This window comes from Felis catus, chromosome D3 (assembly GCF_018350175.1).
Source record: "Felis catus isolate Fca126 chromosome D3, F.catus_Fca126_mat1.0, whole genome shotgun sequence".
Taxonomy (NCBI): Eukaryota; Metazoa; Chordata; class Mammalia; order Carnivora; family Felidae; genus Felis; species Felis catus.
This window is the reverse complement of record NC_058379.1, coordinates 20,836,060-20,860,693: the sequence shown is the minus strand read 5'-3', so window position 1 is coordinate 20,860,693 and position 24,634 is coordinate 20,836,060. Positions and strand designations below refer to the sequence as shown.

At 45.5% G+C, this 24,634-nt stretch overlaps 2 gene segments (V, D, J or C); both read left to right on the top strand.

Annotated features, from left to right (window-relative positions):
• LOC109496970 overlaps nucleotides 1-24,634 on the top strand; it is a 927,213-nt gene that overhangs the window by 62,605 nt on the left and 839,974 nt on the right.
• Nucleotides 98-1,763, top strand: LOC109493262. The segment is given in 3 exon segments: nucleotides 98-155; nucleotides 1,074-1,130; nucleotides 1,240-1,763. Coding segments are annotated over 3 exon segments (543 nt in total).

Genomic DNA, 24,634 nt, shown 5'->3' with positions numbered 1-24,634 from the left:
TTTAAAATCCAGAGATCATGTGTCTTTGCATTTACCTAGAGGAGTTAAAAACAATGTGTACAAAAAAAACCTGCACAAGTATGTTGACAGTGGCTTTATGCATAACTGCCCACACCGGGCAGCAGCCAACCGAAATGCCTTTCAGGAGGTGATAGGTAAGTAAATCCCAACGATAGAATACTGATCAGAGCTACAAAGATATGAGGCACCAAGACATAAAAAGACACAGAGGACATTTTGTTGCACGTTGCTAAATGAAAGCAGCCAACGTGTAATGGCTGCACGCTGTGTGACTCCAAGCCTGTAACATTCTCCAAGAGACAAATCTATTGCGACAATAAAAGCATCAGTGGTTGCAAGGGGTTGAGCATAGGGAGGGATGCACAGCTGGAGCACAGAGGTTTTTTGTGGGAGTGGAAGTGTTCTTTGTGGTTCTAAAATGGACATATATCAGTGTATAGCTCTTGAAACTATTGAGTGAACAACCTCAAGAGTGAGCTTTGCTGTTGTAAATATAGACATTGGGTGACAATGACTTCTCAGTGTTGGTTCATGGTTTATAACAAGTGACCACACTCATGCTAGAGTTTCATGATGGGAAAGACAAGGTGGTAGAGGGCGGTGTATTTGGGAAATCTGTAATTTCCACTAAATTCTTCTGCGACAATAAATCATAAAGTCTATTGATGTTTTTAAGTATTCAGTGGGCAAGACCAAATATATGGGGATGTCTGGGTCTTGGGCAGCAGGGGGCGCTGTGACCTGTCTCTGAGCCTTGTGTGCTGTGATCCCAGCTGGGAGCCACCTGGCTCTGGTTCTCACTGTGGCTTAGCATGTGGGTGCTCTCAGGCCCTTGGGGAGCCCCAGGTCAGGCCCTACAGCTTTCGCTCTATCCCCTCTCGGGGTGAGATTTCTAGACAAGGGTCAGGTTCAGGGTTCAGGCTGGGGCTGGCCAACGAGGGGGAGGGGGCTGGTTTGCATGAAGTGTCTCTCCCTCCCCTTGGGCTGCTGGAGGCAATAAGAGAGACTCTGGGAGCCCGGCTGAGAGACATTGAGGACACACTGCTGAGCAGGGGTCTCCACCACGGCCTGGGCTTCTCTCTTGCTCACACTGCTGGCTCACTGCACAGGTGACTGGAGGCTGGGATCAGGGCTGGAGATGAAAGGACTGTGGAACCATGTATGGGGCCTGTCCACTGACCCTTCTCTCTCACCCCATGTCTCTCTTGTGACTTGCAGGGTCCTGGACCCAGTCGGTGGTGACTCAGCCATCTGAAGTGTCCAAGCCTGTGAATAAGACTGTTATCATCTCCTGCACGGGAAGCAGCAGCAATGTTGGGGCTGGAGGTGTGTCCTGGTACCAGCAGCTCCCAGGCAGTGCCCCCAAAGTTCTCATCTATGGTAGCAGTGCTCGGCCTGCGGGGGTCCTGTCCAGATTCACAGGCTCCAGGTCAGGGAACGTGGCCTCCCTGAGCATCTCTAGCCTCCAGGCTGAGGATGAGGCTGATTATTACTGCTCAGTGTGGGACCACAGTCTCAAAGCTCACACACTGCTCCAGGCCTGTGGGGAAGTGAGACCCAAACCTGCTGTCCCCTCAGCAATGGGACTTCCTGTGCAGCTCACACCCCTTGGCCAACACAGCTGCTTCTTTGTTCGTGTCTTCTAATAGTGGAGTCTTAGAGCAAGGCTAGGGAATTTTTTCTAGAAAAAGTGTCCTTGTTCTCCCAAATTGTGCCATTAAACCCAGCCCTACTCTGCAAAACATTGTCTGATTTTCTTCCATTGGGCAGGATTACTGTGCACCTGGGGTCAGGCTGTCCTGGGAATTGAGTCCCCATTGGGTCAGAAGCAGGCAGATTCCATGTGTTCCTGATCAGGATAGATGACTGTACAGAGATCAGTCCCTCCACACCCTCTGGTGAACACCAGGTATGTGCCAGGCATGACCCTTGGGCTTAGATACAGTGTGAGTGCGCTAGGGACAATCTATGTCCTCATGTTGCTGAAAATGTCCTGGGAGAGAAAGAGGAGAAACAAGCATGAATAGCAACACAAATAAGATGTTTCTGGAGAGTGAACAAGGGTGAGGCAGTGAGGTGGACCTGGGACATTGGAGGGGTTGACAGGAAACCCCCGAATCTGACGTATTGTGATGATGTCTCAGTGATGCATAGATGATCAAGGAGCCAGAGGGGAGCGTGACGAGGGGACCAGGTGGAGGCTGTTCACTGTGTCCCCATCAGACCCCTCCTCCTCAGGTCAGGGGTCCAGCAAAACTGAATGGCAACATGCAGAAGAATGAAACTGGACCTCTTTCTTGCACCATACACAACAATAAATCCAAAATGTACAGAAGACTAGACAGGAAGACAGGAAATCATCAAAATCCTAGAGGAGAACACAGGTGTAAACTCTTTGACCTTGGCTGGGGAAACTTCTTATGAGACACATTGCTGAAGGCAAGAAAGGACATGCAAACATGAATTACTGGGACTTCATCAAGATAAAACGCTTCTGCACAGCAAAGGAAACAATGAACAAAATGAAAAGGCAGCCTACAGAATGGGAGAAGGATATATGCAAAAACATATCTGATAATAGGTTAATATCCAAAATCCATAAAGAACTTTTCAACCTCAACACCCCTAAAACAAATAACCCATTTAAGAAATGGGCAGAAGACACAAATAGACACTTTTACAAAGAAGTCATCCAAATGGCTAACAGATACGCAACATCACTCATCCTCAGGGAAATAAAAATGAAAACCACGATGAGAATCCACCTCACACCTGTCAGAATGGCTACAATTAACAACACAAGGAACAACAGGTGTTGTCAAGGATGCAGAGAAAGGGGAACCCTCTTGCATTGTTGGTGGGAATGCAAACTGGTGTAGTCACTCTAGAGAAGAGTACAGATGTTCCTCAAGAAACTAAAAATAGAAATACCCTATGATCCAACAATTGTACTATTAGTTCTTTACCCAGAAGATACATAAGTATAGTTTCAAGGGGGTACATGTACCCCAATGTTTATAGTAGCTTTATTAATAGCCAAACTACGGAGAGAGCTCAAATGTCCATCAACTGATTAATAGATAAAGACATGGTCTGTATCTGCAAAGGAATATTACTCATCCATCAAAAAAAAAAATGAAATCTTGTCATTTGCAATGACATGGATGGAGCTAGAATGTTTCATGCTGAGTGAAGTAAGTTAATCAGGGAAAGAAAAATACTGCATGATTTCACTCATATCTGGAATTTAAGAAACAAAACAGATGGACATATGGGGAAGGGGTTGAATAGAAGAGAGGGAAACAAACCTCTCAATGATAGAGAACAAAGTAGGAGCTGACAGAGGGAAGTAGGTAGGAGATGGGCTAGATGGGTGATGGGTATTAAGGAGGGCATTTGTGATGAGCACTGGGTGTTGTATGTAAGTGATGAATCAATGAATTCTACTCCTGAAACCAATATTGCATTGTATCTTAACTACCTAAAATTTAAATGAAAAAAATTTAAAAAATTCAATAAAGCCAAAATCACAAAAATAAATAAATAAGATAAACTATAATTTGAGACCATTCTCAGGAATCTTTGGCTACAAAATCACCCACATTCTCTTAAATTCAGCCCCCCCAAACTTATTCTTGGCAGGAAAACATTGTAGGATTTTCTCATATTAAAGAGAAATTCCAGGGTGCCAGGCACAGGCTGCCCTGAGGACAGAGTATGTGACAGGTCAGGAAAGACCAGAGACACAGAGTCACCTGTGTCTGACTGAGGGTAGAGTACTGTCCAGATATTGTGCATCCACACCACTTACTGAACACCTAATATATGTTACACATGAGTCTAGGATGTGGGACACATCTGGACATGACAGGAAGGGTCCCCATGCTCAGGGAGCTGACAGTGTCTGGGGGAAGAGAGAGGACACAGAAGTTAAACATGTCTTCAAGGAAAGCTATGTCCCAGCAGCATGAGGAGGGGTGAGGTCGGTGCAGTGGAGCTGGAGCATTGGAGGGGTGAACAGGGAACCCCAGAATCTGATGTTTGGTAATGACATCCTAGTTCTGCATAGATGATGAAGGGACAGGAGGGGAGCATGAAGCTGTGACCCAGCAGGGACTGTGGAGTCTGTCCCAGTCAGACTAGGAGTTCTGGACAAGGGATTGAGTGAGGATGAAAGTCAGGGTCCTCATGACTTGGAGGAAGCAGGGACTGAGGATAGGGATTTCAAGGAGGGGAACCTGATAGGGGGCTTGGGAACTGTGTGGAGAGGGGGCCCCATCAGCTGGAACAGTGTGGGAACCTATCTCTGATGCAGGAGGACTTCTACCTCATGTTTCCAGGAAATAGGATCAGCCCCTGACATAGGGAACTGTACATCAGGAGTCCTAGGAATTCACATGTTTGCTTACTCTTGTCTGACCCTTCATGAAACTTCATGTGGGCCTGTTGTTGGGGGGGGGTGGGGAGAGTATTTCCTGAGTTCTTCAGGGTCCTTCTAGCTGGAATATGAATCAAATTTATATTTGGCAAATTATCTGGAGAAAATGAAATTTAATAGCCTACATAAAGGGAATCCACAAAGACATGGAAGATTGAAAAGACAGGCAACATGACCCATGAATAAAGGAGGTAGGGGTCTTAGGTTCAAAGAGGAGAAAGACCATTTTTCACAGGAAGGCCAGAGGAGATGTCTGGAAAACAAAGGTTGCTCCTCTCTGTCTATCTTATCTATCTATCTATCTATCTATCTATCTATCTATCTATCTATCTATCTATCTATCATGTATAATCTATCTATCTATCATCTATCTATCTATCTATCTATCTATCTATCTATCTATATCTAACTATCTCCCTATCTCCCTATCTATCATGTTTCTCATCTATCTATCATCTATCTCATCTCTATCTATCTTATCTATCTTGTCTATCATCTATCATATATCTATCCATCTATCTCATCTATCTCTTTATCTATCTATCATATATCTATCTTATCTATCTATGTATCATCTATCTGTCTATCATCTATTATCTATTTATTTATATTAACTTTTAAAAGCTTGTTTATTTATTTTAAGAGAGAGAGAGAGAAGGAGAAGTCAGAGAAAGAGGGGGAGAGAGAGAATCTCAAGCAGGCTCCACACTGTCAGTGCCAAGCCCAGTGTGGGGCTCAAACTCATGAACGGAAGATCATGACTTTATCTGGAATCAAGAGTAGGCCACTGAACTAAATGAGCCACTTAGGCAACCCCCCCTACTGTTGAGACACATGTCTTAGGTAAAGAGGGCCACCAGTTGATAGCTCTCTTCCTGATACAAGTAGGCAGTTTGGGGGAAGGTATAGAACTTTTCCTAAATAAACTGAGTTTTATTTGCTTTTAACTTGAAATAATGCTCATGCCAAAATGACCCATGTTGGGGCAAAACCCATGTTGGGGCAGCCTATTCCTGGCCAGTTTCCTCCCTCGTCTGAAACTTCCCTGAGATTGCACATGTTAAAAGTTGGGCTGGTAGATTGCTCGTTTCTTGAACCTCCCCTGACAACAGGCCAGTTTAGTTAAACTCATTTCAGGAGGGGGTGATGTGAGTGAGTTCTCAAAGTAAGGCCTGTGCTTCAAGAAATCAGGTATTAGGAGGCACTTCTATGGAAACAAACAAAAATGATGGTTAAAGATTGGATCAAATTATAAAGCAGTTCCTGAGTTTAAATTATGATATTGCTAAAGGATAATGAATGTACGAGTGCAAGTGTGTGTAATGTGATGGTGGCGGGGGGGGGGGGGGAGAGCAAATGTGGAAGCACATTAATTGGGCAATCTGGTCAAGGGAATGTGAGAGCTCTTTATATTCTGGCAATTTTTTTGTTAAATGACATTATTTCAAATGCATCATTTAATACAAACTGTAAAATAGACAAAAACAAACAACTTTTGTTCAATGAACCAAAGTCCTGATAAGCATAGGAAATATTTTGGCAAAACACAGTGCTTGTTTTCTAGGCAGATAATGTCAAAAGTGAATAAAATTGTTTGTTTATCATTTTTTTGGTAATAGCAGACCAAGAGTTCAAGACCGTTTAGTCCTTTTAAACAAGTGAAAACAATTTTAATTTTACATCCATGTATCTTGACATTAAAATTCACTTATTCACTTGAATGTTCTGAATTTTAACCAGTACTAACCACGTATCAAATTCCATTCCAGATTCCTTTTCCAAAATCCTAGTACAACCTTCTCTTCTACATTTAGATTTTTAAAGTTTGTTCATTTATTTTCATTTTTTTATTACAAAATTTTTAAGCGTTTATTCATTTTTGAGAGACAGAGTGAGGAAGAGGCAGAGAGTGGGAGACACAGAATCTGAAGCAGTCTCTAGGCTTTGAGTTGTCAGCACAGAGCCCTAGGTAGGGCTCCAACTCAGGAATAGTGAGGTCATAATCTGAGCCGAAGTCAGACACTTAACCCACTGAGCCAGCCAGGAGCCCCTATTTATTTATTTCTGAGAGGGGGTTGCAGAGACAGAGAGAGAGAGAGAGAGGGAGGAAGAAAGAGAATCCCAAGCAGCTCCACACTCAGTGCAGAGTCCGATTTGGGTCTGGATCCCAGGACTGTGAGATCATGACCTGAGCCAATATCAAGATTCACAGGCTCCATTGGGTCAGGACTGCATGTGTCCTTCCCGCTAGAAATGTCCCCCCCCCCCCCCCCCCCCCAGTTCACAGGGGAAACCTGATCAGTGACAGCACAGCAGGACTTTTCTCTTTCCCAGGAGGGTCATTCTCAGGTTATGGAAACACAGGCATCAGAGAAGCTAGAGGTGGGAAAGGAGAGGTTCACCCAGAGACCAGCAGGGGGCACTGTGACACTGTATCTGGGGTTTTCTGCAGGACAGGGGCATCCAGCTGGGCAGTCCTCCACTGACAGAAAGCATGGACTGGGCCCCTTGCATCCAGTGGGGCCAGGGCAGGTGTGTCCGGTCAGGACCTGGAGGAGTCCCTGGACCTGGGGCTGTGTGTGGTCCCCACAGCTGCTGCCTCCAGGCCCAACCAGGGGAACCCAGTGCATCAGGAAGTCTCCGTGTCCAAGGGCCACAGACCCTGTGTGTGCACATGGAGAAGAGGCAGGGGTGGGTCCCATTTGCATGAGCAGCCCCTCCTCTGTGACCCTGTGGACAGGGGATAAGACAGGCCAGGGGCAGTCCAGCCCCAGTTCTGTGGCCTAAGAAGGGCGTCTCTGTGTGTCACCATGGCCTGGATCCCCATCCTCCTCGTGCTCCTCTGTCACTGCACAGGTAGGGATAGGATCCAGGGCACCAGGGTGGGCCCGCAGCCAGAGTCAAATCCCTGTGGCTCAGCTCCCTAAACTCATGTACCCTGTCCCTTGTCTTCCCTCTGCTGTGTCTGTGTTTGCAGGTTCCCTGTCCCAGCCTGTCGTGACGCAGCCAGCCTCCCTCTCTGCATCTCTGGGAGCAACAGCCAGACTCACCTGCACCCTGAGCAGGGACATCAACGTTAGAAGCTATAACATATACTGGTACCAACAGAAGCCAGGGAGCCCTCCCCGGTATCTCCTGTACTACTACTCAGACTCCAGTACACAGTTGGGACCTGGGGTCCCCAGCCGCTTCTCCGGGTCCAAAGATGCCTCGGCCAATGCAGGGCTTCTGCTCATCTCTGGGCTGCAGCCTGAGGACGAGGCTGACTATTACTGTGCAACTTGGCACAGTAGTGCTGGTCACAGTGACACGAACTCATGGGGAGGTGGGACAAATACCTCACCCTGCTCAGATCCCTGCACTCTGACTCTCTTCCAGTTGAAAATAACTTGAATGCACACTGACTGTCTTTGGAAGTAGCTTCTAGGTCACAATACACTTCCTCCTCCCAGCATCCTATTCAACCTCTTTCTATTGTCAGGAAAACAAACAAGCCAACAAACAAACAGGCAACACAGAAACCCACAACAATGCCGACATTTTGTCTGGTGGTTAAGGTGTAAAACTCAGAGAGTGTTGAGCTGGCCCTTTTTCTCTTTATAAAGGCACATCCACTGTCTTAGTTTTCTGGTCAGAGTCTGGAACATCACAGCAGGTGGACAGTCCTCCAGAATGTGGACTCTGTTCCTCCAGGGGTTGGGGCAGAGGCTCCCTTCCCTCCAGGTTCCTGTGCTCAGAGCTGGCTGAACAGCTGTGTGTTCCAGGTAGGATGTACTAAATAAGATTGGTGCCGAGGGAGGACTCAGAACAGAAGAACTAGCAGGCACAGAGCTGGCTGGGCAACCAGGCTAGCTACTTGCCCCTGAAATTGTGATGTCAGGGGACGGTGATTAGCCAGGGGAGAAATTTCAGGTGTCAGCAAAACTCTCAGGAGTGCTTGTGAGGGTAAGTTGCAGGGGCTCCATCATTGCTACAAAATGCTGGGTCCGCTCTTGGGAAGGTGGGAAGTAGATCCCGCAGATGTGAATTTACCAAAGCGGTCACCATCAGGGACTTTGGGTACCCCTGTGGCTGGTTTCCTGAACCCCCAGGCCCTGACTCTGTCCTCCTCTCTTCTCCTGTGACATCAGGGCTCATCAGTGATCCAAGCAGCAGGGAGGCTGTGGGGCGACAGGGCAGGAGGTCCCCTATCTGTGCACAAAGAAGTCCAGTCCTATGTCTTTCCAGAAAGAAGTTCTTCCATTTGTGACAACATGGACGAACCTGCCAGATATTACCCTAGGAGGAATAAGCCCTACAGAGAAAGACAAATGCTATATGATCTCATTTATATGTGGAATTTACAAGAAAAATAATTTTAAAAATTACTGTCAAGTTTTACTGATGACGATGAGTTAGAATAGGGTACCACATACCAAGACAAGAAGGATATTTGTATAAGTACAGCTTCTTACATATAATTTGATTTTGAACTGTTCATTTATAGTGATGAGAATAAACACAACAAGATTTATTATTTTAATCACTCTGTATTGTGCAATTCAGAGATACTGAGTATACTCACAATGTTTTGTAACCACCACAACTATCCATTTCCAGAGCTTTTTCATCATCCCGAGCACCCAACAAGGGAATGGGTAATCTGGAATGGCAGAGGAGCCAGGTCCCAGGAACCCATGCCAATGCAGGAAGCAGCAGAGGGCAGAGGGCAGCTCCCATGGGGCTCTTTCAGATGTGGCCGGACCCAGGTGGGAGCGTTCGTTAGGCTGTGCTTCTTACCCCAGAATGACCATGTGGGTGCACGCTGCAGCCCATGGCACGGGGATCCGTGTGCCTGCTGCAGGGGGTCCAGAAACTCCAGCTTTCTTTCCCAAAGTGTGTCAGGGAACATCCGTGAGAACTGAGGACCTCCTATGAGGCATCTGCTATATGATTCATGCTTATTCTTCTCTGAATTCCCTGCAGAATCCATGTGTGCTCTCCTCCAGACACTGAGGAAAGCCCTCATTTTCAGTGTACATTCTCTGTGCTTGTCAAGGGGAACTTGCACTTATTTCTGGTCTTTTTATTTATATTATTTGGATACTTTTAGCTTTATTTATTTATTTTAAGAGAGAGAGAGAGAGAGAGAGAGAGAGAGAGAGAGAGAGAGAGAGAGAAAGGAGCAGAGAGAGAGGGAGAGATTATCCCAAGCAGGCTCAGAACCTGGCTCAGGGCTCAATTATAGAAGTTGAGGTCATGACCTGACCTGAAATCAAGAGTCTGACACTAAACCGACTGAGCCACCCTATTTCTGGCTTTTTGAATCTGGAGCATTGATATATGTGTCTCTTTTAGGGCTGATACCATACCAATTATAGGTAATATAGAAAATGCAAAGTTTGATATGATAGATAGATAGAATATACCCATGTGATCTATGTCCATGCACCGTCATAAGTTGACCTACCTCATCGAGGTCAGTGCAGTGGGTAATGGGGACTGGCCCAACAGAATGGGAAGTGAGATGAGAAGACTGGGCTGTCCCCTCAGGGCTCCTGAAAAAGGCTGTGGAGGGGTGTGTATGCTCTCCGCTCTTGTGCTCACTGGGCGGAAACATCCTCCTCCAGTGGTCAATTAGTCTTGGCCCCAACAACACAAGTCTCTAAGTAGTGGGAGGAGCCCAGGGTGATTCATGCTGAGGAGGCCCTGTGTCTGCAGCAAGGACTGAGGTGTGGTGGCACCTGCAGCACAGGAAGAAGCCCTGAGGGAGGAGAAGATCTGGCCCCTGTGTGGGGGTGGACAGTATGCCAGGCTGACTGAAGTCCTTAGTGTCCTGGTGTCTCTCTCACAGCTCCAGGATGTCCCTTCCAGTCATGGGTGCGGCTGGACACTGAGACAGCAGGGGGCGCTGTGGGCCTGTCCCTGAGGGGTGTGTGGGGGCAGGGGTCCCAGCTGAGCACCCAGGCCTGGAGCTCTGTCTTGTGCCCCCTGCAAAATTGTGCCTAGAGGAGTTTCCCTAGTCCCACCCCACACTCAGCTGTCACCACATTCAGTCCCAGGGGAGGGAGAGATTTGCATGAAGGCTTCCCCTCTCTCTTCCAGGAAGGGAAAGGATAAGAGAGGTTTGTGCAGGTCTCTCCCTTGAGGGCTCAGGACCACAGCCTGGGGTGTCTCCACCCTGGCCTGCACGCCTCCCCTCCTTACCTTCCTTGCTCTCTGCTCAGGTTACTGGCTGTGGAAAGTGGAAGAATTGCTTCTGGGGGACCCCTAAGTTGCTTGTTTCCCCCATTTTGAGAACACACTGTGGGTAATAACCTGATACTGACCTGTGTTTCCACTGCTGTGTTGCTGGGTCCTGGCCACTGTCTGTGTTGACACAGGAAGCCTCTTTATCAGGGTCTGTGGGCTAGAAGGTCACCGTCACTCGCACTGGAATCAGCAACAATGTTGGGTCGTATTAGGTGGGCTGGTACCCACAGATTCCCCACCGTGTCCCCAAAGCTGAGATGCTCAGAAGCACTAGGCCCTCCGGGATCCCAGCTGGGTTCTCGAGAACAGGGCCTCTCTGATCATCTCGGGCCTGCGGCCTGAGGACGAGGCTGGTCATTACTGACACAGTGCTCTAAGCCCGTGGGCAAATGATACAGCAACGTGCCCCAGTTTCCCATGGTCACTGCCAGTGACAAATAAACAGGGAGACCGTGGACACCCTGGAGGGTCTGAGGGTCTGACTCTCTGAGCACAGAACAACTATGAAGAGTCAGTGACAGTAGCTTCCCCTCGTGTGGTTTTCTTCTAAAAATAAGACAAATCTCTTAAGATAATTTACAGGCATAAAGTGCAGTCATTTAAATGGTATGATTCAGTGGTCTGTAGTATGTTTCCTGAGTTTGGCAAACATCATCAGGATCAAAGTGACAACATTTCCATCACCTGCAGAAAAACCCCTGACCCCCGAGCAGTGAGTCCATGGCCCCCCGGCATCAGCCCTTTGGAGCCGAAAATTCCTTTCTGTCTGCAGTGATTTTCCTGTTGTGCACATTTCACAGGGGCCGAGTCACAGACCACGTGCCCCCGGAAGCGCACCTTTCAGTGGCATCAGCATGTGCATTGTTGTAGGAACATCATGGGCACCATATTTAAATACAGGGAACGTTTCATCCTTTCATCTAGAGACATGCTCATCTTGTGCAGAGGACACGCGGATCTATCTAGATGGCTGCAATTTTAATAGAGGCTGTCGAAATAACATAATTATTTTCCATGATGGTGTGTAATCACAGATTCTTTTTTAAAAGTTTATTTTCCGATGACTATTGTCCCCCATTGTCATTTTTTATTTTGTAGATGTCTGCATATTGCAATTTTGTTCAATAATTTAGCCGGTGTTATTATTATGAAAAATAATATTATGTGTTACGGTCCATATTTCAAGTTTTTGTCTCATACATTTTTCCTTTCCTTGTGGTGGGGTGTGGGCTCTGTGGCCTTTCTCTTTTTCCCATTCCCTCATGCCCGGCAGACTCTACATGTCTCCTCCCCACTCTTTTTCCTTAGTGAGATGTTTCCAGAGCGTCCTTCCTGATTTGGGTTTCTCACCCATCTGCCCACAGCACTGCATCTGAGACCTCCCGTTTCACTACTGCTCACCCTGGATGCCCGTCCTGTGGTCAGGGCTTGGGTCTCTCCACTTGCTGTCCTGTGTCTTCACTCTCAGGGGCTTTTTCAAGTGATGGTGGTTCAGATTCACGGCTAGCTTTCCCCTTCTGTCACCCCAGCCTTTTCGGGAACTGACTTCTGTTTCCACTGACACTCATGATTTGTGGTGTGAGCCTGGGCGCGAGGCCACCAGGGATTCTTAACAACAGATACCTTTAAAATTATTTCATTTTTTTCTAACTTCCTTTGATATAAAGGGTGAAAATGAGCAGACAAAGATAATTTTAAGAAAACTGTTACTTAATATTTTCTGAAATTTCTTATTAATAGACTTAAATGTCACTCAAACCACAGGTAGAGAGTAGAGAGAAGAAGGCAGGTTTCCAAGTTAAGGGATGAAATATATTACTTAGAAGTGTTGGAGCTACTTTGAGTTCTCTCCTTGGTGAGGTACAGGCAGAGGCTTCAGCAGATGCTGTCACACAAAGGAAACTTTATTTGCCACAGATAAGGGGATCAGGGACAAGAATTATCAAAGCTGTGACTCCCTGAGTGGAGGCCAGTGGGTTCCTTTCGTTCGGGGTTAGGATGGATACCCAGAAAAGGGAGTTTTGTCATCTTATGCAAGAGTGGGCCTGAGGTTGTGCAGGAATATGGGGCACAGGAGCTTGTGTCCCCATCATGTGGTAGGTCAATGAAGCTTGTCCTCCTCCTAGGGCAGAGACTTAACGTTATAAAGAGGCAGAGGTCCCTGGAGGACACTCCCTGGTCCATCTGCACTGGTGGAGCTGTTGCAGGAGATAAAACTGGTCTAGGCTCCCAGGCTCTTTCTGCTGTTTGCCTCTGAAATAGATGAACTTCCTGTGAAAAGAAGGGGTGTCAGTGGGGGTCCTGCTGGTGACTGTTTTAACCTCATTACCCTGTGGGGCAAGGTTTCAATCCTGCAAAAACAACTCAAGCATGTGCTTTAGGGAAAAGTTTACTTTTGTTCCTGCACTGGGACTTTTCCTCTGGTCATTGTCTCTGAAGCACTCAGGCTATTTCCTGGCCTGGTGGAGACTGGTAGGTTGGCATCCCCTTTGTTCTCCTCAAACCCTGAACTCCTGACCTTGTTGCATTTCTGTTTTCTTTTCCTCCCAGGAAAGTGCTCGGTATGGGTGTTGGGCAAGTAGAACCTGCAGGGCACTGACCACAGAAAATAGCTGGGGGCCTCAAATGAGTGCTCTTGGGGCAGGAAAGCTGTCTCCTCTTTATACACAGAGATTGTTTTCCCACCTGGGGACCCCTTCAGTTCTGCTTTCAGACGGCTCAGGGTATTTGGTTTAAAAACATGGTGCTAACAAGCGGCCCTGGGCGGCTTAGTCAGTTAAATGTCTGACCTCAGCTCAAGTCATGATCTCCTGGTTTGTGATTTCAATTCCCAAGTCCACCTGTCTGCTGTCAGCAAGGAGCCAGCCTAGGGGCTAAGGCAGACGGGGGGAACAACCTCAGGGTTAACAAGGCACCTTTTCTTTTGTTAACCATCTCTGCTCTGGGCTGCTTTGCCTGCAGTGTAGAGGTCTGTAGCTCAATTTACCTCTTTGCCTAACTTGGTCCTTTCCTCCAGTGAAAGCAGTTTTTCTGCTATAGTACTAAGTTCGAGAGTGCTTCTGCCTTGAACGTCTAATCTTGCTTACCTCATTTACCTTTGTATGGGGAGCCTTTGTGCCTGATCTTATTTTAGGCCTTTTCCCCTTCCTCTCTACTGTGGGGGTTCTGCACCCCTTTCTATTCTGGGGTGCATTTACATCCCCCTAGTCTTGGGGTGCCAATCTGTTTTGCCCAATTCAGTTGTGAACATCCTATGGCTTTGTATTTCTTTATGTTGTATTAACCCGTTGGTGTAAGCCCAGGGGACTCCTAAGCTCATCCCCCACCGTGGACATCATCTTTTGTCGTCAATAAGGAAACAAAACACGAGCTTGTTAACATAGTGGGTGATGCCATGAAACTTCTAGCTTCTACTTTCCTGTGGATTCTGGATGGAAGATATTTTCTCACTTCAAGGAGACTGAGGAAGTCTGACTGTGCACTGTAGATACGGACAGCCCTAACAATGGACGACAGACAGGAATGTGAGAAATGAAGGATCACAGGGTGTCTGACTTGGGATGCCCCAAAGAGCAGCAGGGCCAGTCATCATGGCCATGTGCACCTGCAGCCAGGCAGCTGGGGGCTCAGCTGCAGAGGGAGCAGTATTTGGATTTGATGGGTGGGTGGTTAGTAAGGCGGGTGGGATTAAACCTTGAGGGGTATGTGGGATGGATTGTGATCATGCTAATGATGACCCAGGAGTTTAAGAAAGTGAGGAGGGATAGGGAGTCTAAGGAAGTGAAGAAACCAGCAGGAGAAGGGCGAGAGAAAATGCCATTTTTTCCATGTCATAAGTGTCCTCTCACCCACCCTCATATTGGACAAGAGGGAGTGGTATCTCTCTCAGCAGGCTTCCTTCCTTGTCTCCTTGTCACCAAAGTAGAAGTAGAAATAAACCAGTCGTGATAAAAGTCAAAGTATTAAATGACAGATGAGGGGCCCCTGGGTGGCTCCGTCACTTAAGTATCTGACTTGGGTTCAGGTCATGATCTCATGGCTACCGAGTTCAACTGCCATGTCGGGTTCTCTGCTGACACCTCGGAGCCTCCAGCCTGCTTCCCATTCTGTCTCCCTCTCTCTCTGCCCTTCCCCCACTTGGGCTCTGTCTTTTTCTCTCTCAAATGTATATAAACTTTTAAAAATTAAAAAAGAAAGACAGATGAAAGCATCTCCCTCACTCTCTCAGGTAGGTTTAATTCTCTTCCACTTCCTGCACAGCTTAAAACCTATTTGTGCTCATGGAAAAGAAAGAATGAATATATGAATGAGAGTGATAAAAGTTTTCAGAGAACCAACTATAAAAGAGTACATCTTCAGTTTGGTAAAGAGAACTATAAAACACTTTCCCTTCGTTGAACACACGGAGATGGAGCACTGAAATCTTTCCCACCACGGGTAGGGAGCAAGGCCACCATGTCCTATCTCAACACTGCTGTTCCATAGGACTGGATGTGCCCGTGAGAACCATAATGCAAGACAAACAATGAGAGGCATACAGATGAAGAAGAGCAAGGGACAGTTGCCCCAATTCCAGGTGAGAGAATGATCTCCACGAAAACTACAAAGGAAGCTACAATTAATTATGCAAATATATAAATTCAAAGAGTCATAAATAATTTTGGAAACATTTTAGAATAAAGATCAACATAGAAATATCATATAGATGTGTATATACTAGCAATAAACCGGTGAAAATAATTTTTAAAAAACCCTTAAAACCACTCCATGAAATGTTTAGGGGCATGTTTATTAATACAGGTATAGGCCACAGGTGCTAAAATCTGGATGATGCTGGTAAATGTAATCAAAGTGGACCGAAAACAATGGAAAGATATGTTCTGTTCACGGATTAGAAGACTCATTATCGTAAATATGCCAGTTCATCCCAAATTGTATAAAAGTGTAATTCAGTTCCTGTCCTAGCAAGTCAGAGTGGTATGGACAGCAGATAGACCCATTGGCCAAGATAACAGAACATACAACCCAGAAATAGACCCAAAGAAATAAGGATAAACAATTTTTTTTTTACAAAGTGAAGAAGGCTTTCCGAGGAGAAAGGATGGCCTTTTGGACAAATGGCCACAGAACAATTGGATATCCTGAGAGAGAAATGAATCCTACATAAAACTCATTTTATATATATTAAAAAATCACTAAAAGGATTATAGAAATAACTGTAAACATAAAGCTGTAAACATAAAAGGAGAAAATATTCAGGATGTAGGGTTTCTATAAAAAAGTGGAGACAAGACACTGTCAGGATAACCCATGAAAAAACAAAAAAAGAAAAACAAAAAATGACACTTGTTAAACACGACTTCATCAAATATAGATTCATTGTATTGCCTTGTGTTCTTAAGGTAGTAAGCCAAGGAAATTACCTAAAAATATAGAAGATTAACATAATACTCAATTTAATGGACAGTAGCTGGAATCCATTGCTTTAACGCACAGGAGTTTTCAAACATTCACGAGATAGACATATTCTCAATTGTAGGCCAGAGGAGGGACATGAGGTCTGGAGTATCTTCTGCAAAGAACTGGCAATTTACCATTTAACTGAGGTAAATGCCTCCAAATCCTATGGACTAGGGCTTGTTTGGAGACTGAAAAATCTACATTGATCACGGGCAACTCAGCAGCTGCATCCTTTCAGGTGTGGCAGAGTCCCCACTTGAGCAAGGATGTGTGCGTTGTCTCAACGGGTGCTTCCTTGCAGCGGTCTTCCCAAGGGTGAAGCCAACCTCCATCGTCCCCAGTATGTGATGTGAGGTGGCAAGAGTGACAGCTGACAAAGATTTTCAGTGTGGAACCCTGGAGGAATGCACACGATGAATGTGGGCTTCTACCCACAACCTGGACAAAAGGTCTCCCTGTGTCCTCAGTGCTGAGGGAGCTTCTGGGAAAGGAAAACTCTCAGACCAGAGAGGAAGCAGGGAAGGGGGAAGAAATCGGCCTCCTGCACAGAACCGGCCATGTGTCAATGTGGACCCATTGCTCTGTGGCCCTGATCCTCATCTGTGTGGTTGTACAAGAGTCACCACGTCAGTCCTGCCCTGTCAATAATAGCCAAGGATGCTGTGGACAGACTCACTATGCGGAGCCAGAGGAGAGCACAGTGTGTCCTCAGGGGATTGGAGGCCACACAGAGGACACCTGGCCTGTTCCGAAGGAAGGGGATGGTGGACAGAGCAGTGGGAAGGCAGGAACTCTGATGAGATCTGCTCACCATGTCACATATGCTGTGTCTGGGCCTGGACACCAGGGGGTGGTCGTCACCTGCTTCTGAGGGTCAACCATGACTAGAGCTGGGACCTGTATGTGGACAATGCCTGTGCCCTCTGCTCAGGACTCCAAACTGTGACCTCCCCTCTCCTGGCATGGCCCCAGAGACCACCTCCCCGTCCAATCCACCTGACATCCTCAGGCAGAGGGACTTGACCCAGGGTCAGTGAAGTGTCAGAGAGCTGCTGGTCTGATTTGCATGGATGGGCCCTCCCTCTCTCAGAGGATGAAAAGGGGAAGGAAGGGATTAGAGGAGATCTGCTCAGCTGTGGATCCACAGAAGGCAGGGTCGGTGATGACCTCCACCATGGCCTGGTTCCCTCTTCTCCTCACCCTCCTCATCTACTGCACAGGTGACTAGATGAGGGAACAGAGGAAGTGGTCCAGGGAGGACACGTGGGCCTTGGATTCTCCTCTGGTCTCTAGACCCCAGCATCATGCTCTCTTTGTCTCTCCCCTTCCAGGTTCCTGGGCCCAGTCTGAGCTGACTCAACCGCCCTCAGTGTCTGGGGGCCTGGGCCAGACGGTCACCATCTCCTGCGCTGGAAGTGCCAACAACATCGGTAGAATTGGTGTGAACTGGTACCAACAGCTTCCAGGAAAAGCCCCTAAACTCCTCATCTCCGCTTATAGCAATCAACCCTCACGGGTTTCTGGTCGATTTTCTGGCTCCACATCTGGCAACACAGGCTCCTTGACCATCACTGGGCTCCAGGCCGAGGACGAGGCTGATTATTACTGCACGTCTGCTGACCCTATTCAAAGTGCTCACACAGTGCTCCAGGCCCGTGGGGAAGTGAGACAAAAACCTGCTGTCCCCACACTGATGCGCTTTCCTTGTGCAGCCCCCACCTTCTGCCAACACAGCTGCTTCCCTAAAACGGAGGTCTGAAACCCAAACCAGTGAACTTTCTCTTGAGTATGTGTCCTTGTCCTCTCAATTCAGACACCAAACCCTGTCCCTGTAGGAGCACATTTTCTGTTTTATGCATACTGAGCAGAAATTCCTGGATGCTGGGGCCGGTTGCCCTGGGGACAGAGTCCTTGAGGATTGTGCCTGCCTGCTGGGGCTGCCATAACATCATACCACCCACTGGGTGAGCAAATCAAAAGATATTTATTTTCTCACAGTTTTGGAGGCTAAATATCCAAGTTCAAGGTGGGGGCAGGTTTGATGTCCCCTGAGGTCTCTCTCCTTGGCTTGCAAATGGTTACATTCGTCCTGGGTCCTCACGTGGCATTTCCACGTGTGCTCACCCATGCTGTGTCCACCACTTCTATAAAGTCTATAAAGTCACAATGTGGGTTTCTATATAGGAATCTATGGGGACCCAGTTCAGTCCATATCGAAGCACCAGGACAGAACCAGCGACACAGAGCATAGCTGTGTCTGACTGAGGATAGTCAACCGTCCACATGCTCTACATGCGTGGCCTTGAGAGAACCCTCACTACATGACCTATGTGGGCTCGGGGCTCAGATCACAGTACAAAAATGACAGGGAGGGTCCCCATGCTCACAGAGCTGACACTGTCTTGGGGAAGAAAGAGGACACATAAGCCAGATGTACTGTGTCTCACACTGACTTCCCACATGGGGAAAATGTGTCTGCAGTCCCAGGTAATGTCCACACAGCATAACGTCTGGATGACAGAGACCGGCCCTTACTGACCCACTGGTAAGAAACCCCAGATTTGAGGATGACTGGATCAAACCACCCCACCCTCTGCCCTGACACCATCATGGCAACCGGAGAAGGGACACCTATTGCTTTGGGTAACACAGTGACTGTCTGGTGGGACCTGGACTCACTGACTAACTGTGTAGTTGGGTGATTTGGGGTCCAGGTAGAAGAAAATGATGGAAGCTTCACCAAAAAAGTCCCAGCCACCTGTATCATCTTCCCTCCATCCTCCGTGTTGTTCAGGTCAGAGATGGACTATGGACAATCTGCACAGGAGACACAGGCCAGGGTCTTTATGTCTCATAAAACTACAGCTCAGCCCCCAGACCATTCGGATGCCCCTGCACCAGATCAACTCCAGCCCAACACACCCTCAGTGGCACGAGGTTCTGACCTGCAATGCAAACAGTCACATGAGAAATAGAAAGCAGAACACATATTCCAACTATGATGGCCTCCTATTCCCCGAGGTTGTTAGAAGGTACAAAGTTTTCCAGAAACCTTAATGGTGACCATTTCTAGACCACCATGCACCTGAGACCTTTTCTTTTGCTCTCACTCTGTCGGGTGAGGAACAGACTCAGGGGCCAGTACAGGAAGCACTCTTTTGTCCACACAGTCCATATGGGGCTGCTCCTGCTCTCAGGCTCCCTCAGTCACCTCTGTGTCATTGCTGAGTGTTTCCACCTCACAGGGTCCTGGTCACAGGGAGTCAGATCACTGTCTGCCTGATTCCAATGCCACTGTGACTCTGCCTCTGAAAGACACAAAGCTTACTATTAAGAGTCACAAATGAACTCTCCTGGTTATCCCACACTTGGAACTCTCTTTGTCAGTGTCCCACCTGAATGTTCTTCCTCTATTCATTAATGTCATGTTACATCTCCAGGCCCAGGGTCGTTTCTTTTCCCAAATTCCACTCTTCCCCGTATCCCTCCTCCCCTTTCCACTAATCAGTTAATGAACCTATACCGTCATCTCCTGTCTGTCGCCACAGTAATGTGGGGTGCATTGCAGGAAAAACACAGGGTCATTAAAGAAGAGTTTACTTCCTAGGAATCACTCTAGGATGTAAGAGAAGTCATTCATTTTTTAAAGAATATTTTAATGTTTATTTATTTATTGAGAGAGAGACAGAGAGAGAGGGAGAGCATGAACAAGGGAGGGGCAGAGAGAGGGAGACAAAGAATCTGAAGCTGGTTCCAAGCTCTGAGCTGTCAGCACAGAACCTGATGTGGCGCTCAAAGTCATGAATTGTGAGTGAGACCTGAGCTAAAGTGGGACACTTAACCAACTGAACCAGCCAGGAGCACCTAGAAAAGTCATCTGCCCTTAAAGATTTCAGCCTCAAATGACTTTTTTTTTTACATGTCAAATATTACTTTATTTATTTATTTTAAATATTAAGTTTATTGTCAAATTGGTTTCCTTACAACACCCAGTGCCCATCCCAACATGTTCCCTCCTCAATACCCATCACCCACCCTTCTCTCCCTCCCACCCCCATCAACCCTCACTTTGTTCTCAGTGTTTAGAGTCCCTTATGGTTTGCCTCCCTCCCTCTCTAACCTCTTTTTTTTTTCTTCCCCTTCCCCATGGTCTTCTGTTAAGTTTCTCAGGGTCCACCTAAGAATAAAAACATATGGTATCTGTCTTTGTCTGAATGACTAATTTCACTTAGCATAACACTCTCCAGTTCCATCTACATGGCTACAAAAGGCCATTTTTCATTTTTTCTCTTTGCCACGTAATATTCCATTGTGTATATAAACCACAATTTCTTTATCCATTCATGAGTTGATGAACATTTAGGCTCTTTCCATGATTTGGCTATTGTTGAAAGTGCTGCTATAAACATTGGGGTACAAGTGCCCCTAAGAATCAGCACTCCTGTATCCCTGGATAAATTCCTAGCAGTGCTATTGCAGGGTCATAGGGTAGTTCTATTTTTAATTTTTTGAGGAACCTGCACATTGTTTTCAGAAAGGCTGCACCAGTTTGCATTCCCACCAACAGTGCAAGGGGGTTCCCGTTTCTCCACATCCGCTCCAGCCATCTATAGTCTCCTGATTGGTTCATTTTAGCCACTCTGACTGGCATGAGGTGGTATCTGAGTGTGGTTTTGATTTGCATTTCCCTGCTGAGGAGCAACGTTGAGCATCTTTCCATGTGCCTGGTGACCATCTGGATGTCTTCTTTAGAGAAGTGTCTATTCATGTTTTCTGCCCATTTCTTCACTGGATTATTTGTTTTTCAGGTGTGTAGTTTGGTGAGCCTTTTTTAGATTTTGGATACTAGCCCTTTGTTCGATACATCATTTGCAAATATCTTTTCCCATTCCATTGGTTGCCTTTTAGTTTTGTTGATTGTTTCCTTTGCTGTGCAGAAGTTTTTTATCTTGATAAGGTCCCAATAGTTCATTTTTGCTTTTAATTCCATTGTCTTTGGGGATGTGTCAAGTAAGAAATTGCTGCGGCTGAGGTCAGAGAAGTTTTTTCCTGCTTTCTCTTCTAGGGTTTTGATGGTTTCCTGTCTCACAGTCAGGTCCTTTATCCATTTTGAGTTTGTTTTTGTGAATGGTGTAAGAAAGTGGTCTAGTTTCTTCCTTCTGCATGTTGCTGTCCAGTTCTCCCAGAATTTGTTAAAGAGACTGTCTTTGTTCCATTGGATATTGTTTCCTGCTTTGTCAAAGATTAGTTGGGCATACTTTTGTGGGTCTAATTATGGGGTTTCTATTCTATTCCATTGATCTATGTGTCTGTTTTTGTGCCAATACCATGCTGTCTTGATGATTACAGCTTTGTAGTAGAGGCTAAAGTCTGGGATTGTGATGCCTCCTGCTTTGGTCTTCTTCTTCACAATTACTTTGGCTAATCGGGCCTTTTGTGGTTCCATACAAATTATAGGATGGCTTGTTCTAGCTTCAAGAAGAATGCTGGTGCAATTTTGATTGGGATTGCATTCAATGTGTAGGTAGCTTTGGGTAGTATTGACATTTTAACAATATTTATTCTTCCAGTCCCTGAGCACGGAATATTTTTCCATTTCTTTATATCTTCAATTTCCTTCATAAGCTTTCTATAGTTTTCAGCATACAGATCTTTTACATCTTTGGTTAGGTTTATTCCTAGGTATTTTATGCTTCGTGGTGCAATTGTGAAGGGGATCAGTTTCTTTTTTTGTCTTTATGTTGCTTCATTATTAGTGTCTAACAATGCAACTGATTTCTGTACATTGATTTTGTATCCTGCGAGTTTCCTGAATTCATGTATCAGTTCTAGCAGACTTTTGGTGGAGTCTATCGGGTTTTCCATGTATAATATCATGTCATCTGCAAAAGGTGAAAGCTTAACTTCATCTTTCCCAGTTTTGATGCCTCTGATTTCCTTTTGTTGTCTGATTGCTGATGCTAGCCCTTCCAACACTATGTTAAACAACAGCAGTGAGAGTGGACATCCCTGTCATATTCCTGATCTCAGGGGAAAATCTGTCAGTTTTTCCCCACTGAGGATGATATTAGCTGTGGGCTTTTCATAAATGGCTTTTATGATGTTTAAGTATGTTCCTTCTATCCCAACATCTCGAGGGTTTTTGTTAGGAAAGGATGCTGAATTTTGTCAAATGATTTTTCTGCATCGATTGACAGGATCATATGGTTCTTATCTTTTCTTTTATTAATGTGACGTATCCCATTGATTGATTTGCGAATGTTGAACCAGCCCTGCATCCCAGGAATGAATCCCACTTGGTCCTAGTGTATTATTCTTTTTATATGCTGTTGAATTCGATTGGCTAGTATCTTGTTGAGAATTTCTGCATCCATATTCATCAGGGATATTGGCCTGTAGTTCTCTTTTTTTTGGGTCTCTGTCTGGTTTAGGAATGCAAGTAATGCTGGCTTCATAGAATGAGTCTGGAAGTTTTCCTTCCCTTTCTATTTTTTGGAATAGCTTGAGAAGGATAGCTATTATCTCTGCTTGAAATGTCTGGTAGAATTCCCCTGGGAAGCCATCTGCTCCTGGACTCATATTTGTTGGGAGATTTTTGATAAGTGATTCAATTTTTCGCTGGCTATGGGTCTGTTAAATGTTCAATCTTCCTGTTTGAGTTTTGGAAGTATGTGGGTGCTTAGGAATGTGTCCATTTCTTCCAGATTGTCCAGTTTGTTGGCATACAATTTTTCATAGTATTCCCTGATAGTTGCTTGCATTTCTGAGGGATTGGTTGTCATAATTCCATTTTCATTCATGATTTTATCTATTTGGGTCATCTCTCTTTTCTTTTTGAGAAGCCTGGCTAGAGACTTATCAATTTTGTTTATTTTTCAAAAAACCAACTCTTGGTTTCATTGATCTGCTCTACAGTTCTTTTAGATTCTGTATCATTTATTTCTGTTTTGATCTTTATTATTTCTCTTCTTCTGCTGGGTTTGGGGTGTCTTGGCTGTTCTGCTTCTATTTCCCCTAGGTGTGCTGTTAGATTTTGTATTTGGGATTTTTCTTGTTTCTGGAGATAGGCCTGGATTGCAATGTTTTTTCCTCTCAAGACTGCCTTCGCTGCATCCCAAAGCGTTTGGATTGTTGCATTTTCATTTTCATTTGCTTCCATATATTTTTTGATTTCTTCTCTAATTGCCTGGTTGACCCATTCATTCTTTAGTAGGTTGTTCTTTAACCTCCATGCTTTCGGAGGTTTTCCAGACTTTTTCTTGTGGTGGATTTCAAGCTTCATAGCATTGTGGTCTGAAAGTATGCATGGCATGATCTGAATTCTTTTATACTTATGAAGGGCCATTTTGTGACCCAGTATGTGATAGATCTTGGAGAATGTTCCATGTGCACTTGAGAAGAAAGTATATTCTGTTGCTTTGGGATGCAGAGTTCTAAATATATCTGTCAAGTCCATCTGATCCAATGTGTCATTCAGCGCCCTTGTTCTTTATTGATCCTGTGCCTAGATGATCTATCCATTGTTGTAAGTGGAGTATTAAAGTCCCCTGCAATTACCACATTCTTATCAATTAGGTTGCTTATGTTTGTGATGAATTGTTTTATATATTTGGGGGCTCCCGTATTCAGCGCATAGACATTTATAATTGTTAGCTCTTCCTGATGTATACACTCTGTAATTATAATATAATGCCCTTCTTCATCTCTTGTTACAGACTTTAATTTAAAGTCTAGTTTGTCTCATATAAGCATGGATTCTCCAGCTTTCTTTTGACTTCCAGCAGCATGATAGTTCTCCATCCCTTCACTTTCGATCTGAAGGTGTCCTCAGGTCTAAAATGAGACTTTTGTATACAGCAAATAGATGGGTCTTTTTTTTTTATCCATTCTGACACCCTATGTCTTTTGGTTGGAGCATGTAGTCCATTTACATTCAATGTCATTATAGAAACATAAGGGTTTAGAGTCATTGTGATGTCTGTAGGTTTCATGCTTGCATTGATGTCTCTGGTACTTTGTGGTCCTTGCAACATTTCACTCACAGAATCCCCCTTAGAATCTCTTGTAGGGCTGGTTTAATGGTGATGAATTCCTCCACTTTTTGTTTGTTTGGGAAAACCTTTATCTCTGCTTCTATTCTGAATGACAGACTTGCTGGATAAAGGATTCTCAGCTGCATATTTTTTCTGTTCATCACATTGAAGATTTCCTGCCATTCCTTTCTGGCCTGCCAAGGTTCAGTAGATAGATCCGTCACTAGTCTTATCGGTCTGCATTGGTATGTTAGGGTGTGTTTATCCCTAGCTGCTTTCAGAATTTTCTCTTTATCCTTGTATTTTGCCAGTTTCACTAGGATACGTCGGGCAGAAGATCGATTCAAATTACGTCTGAAGGGAGTTGTCTGTGCCTCTCGGATTTTAATGCCTTTTTCCTTCCCCAGATCAGGGAAGTTCTCAGCTATGTTTTGTTCAAGTACGCCTTCAG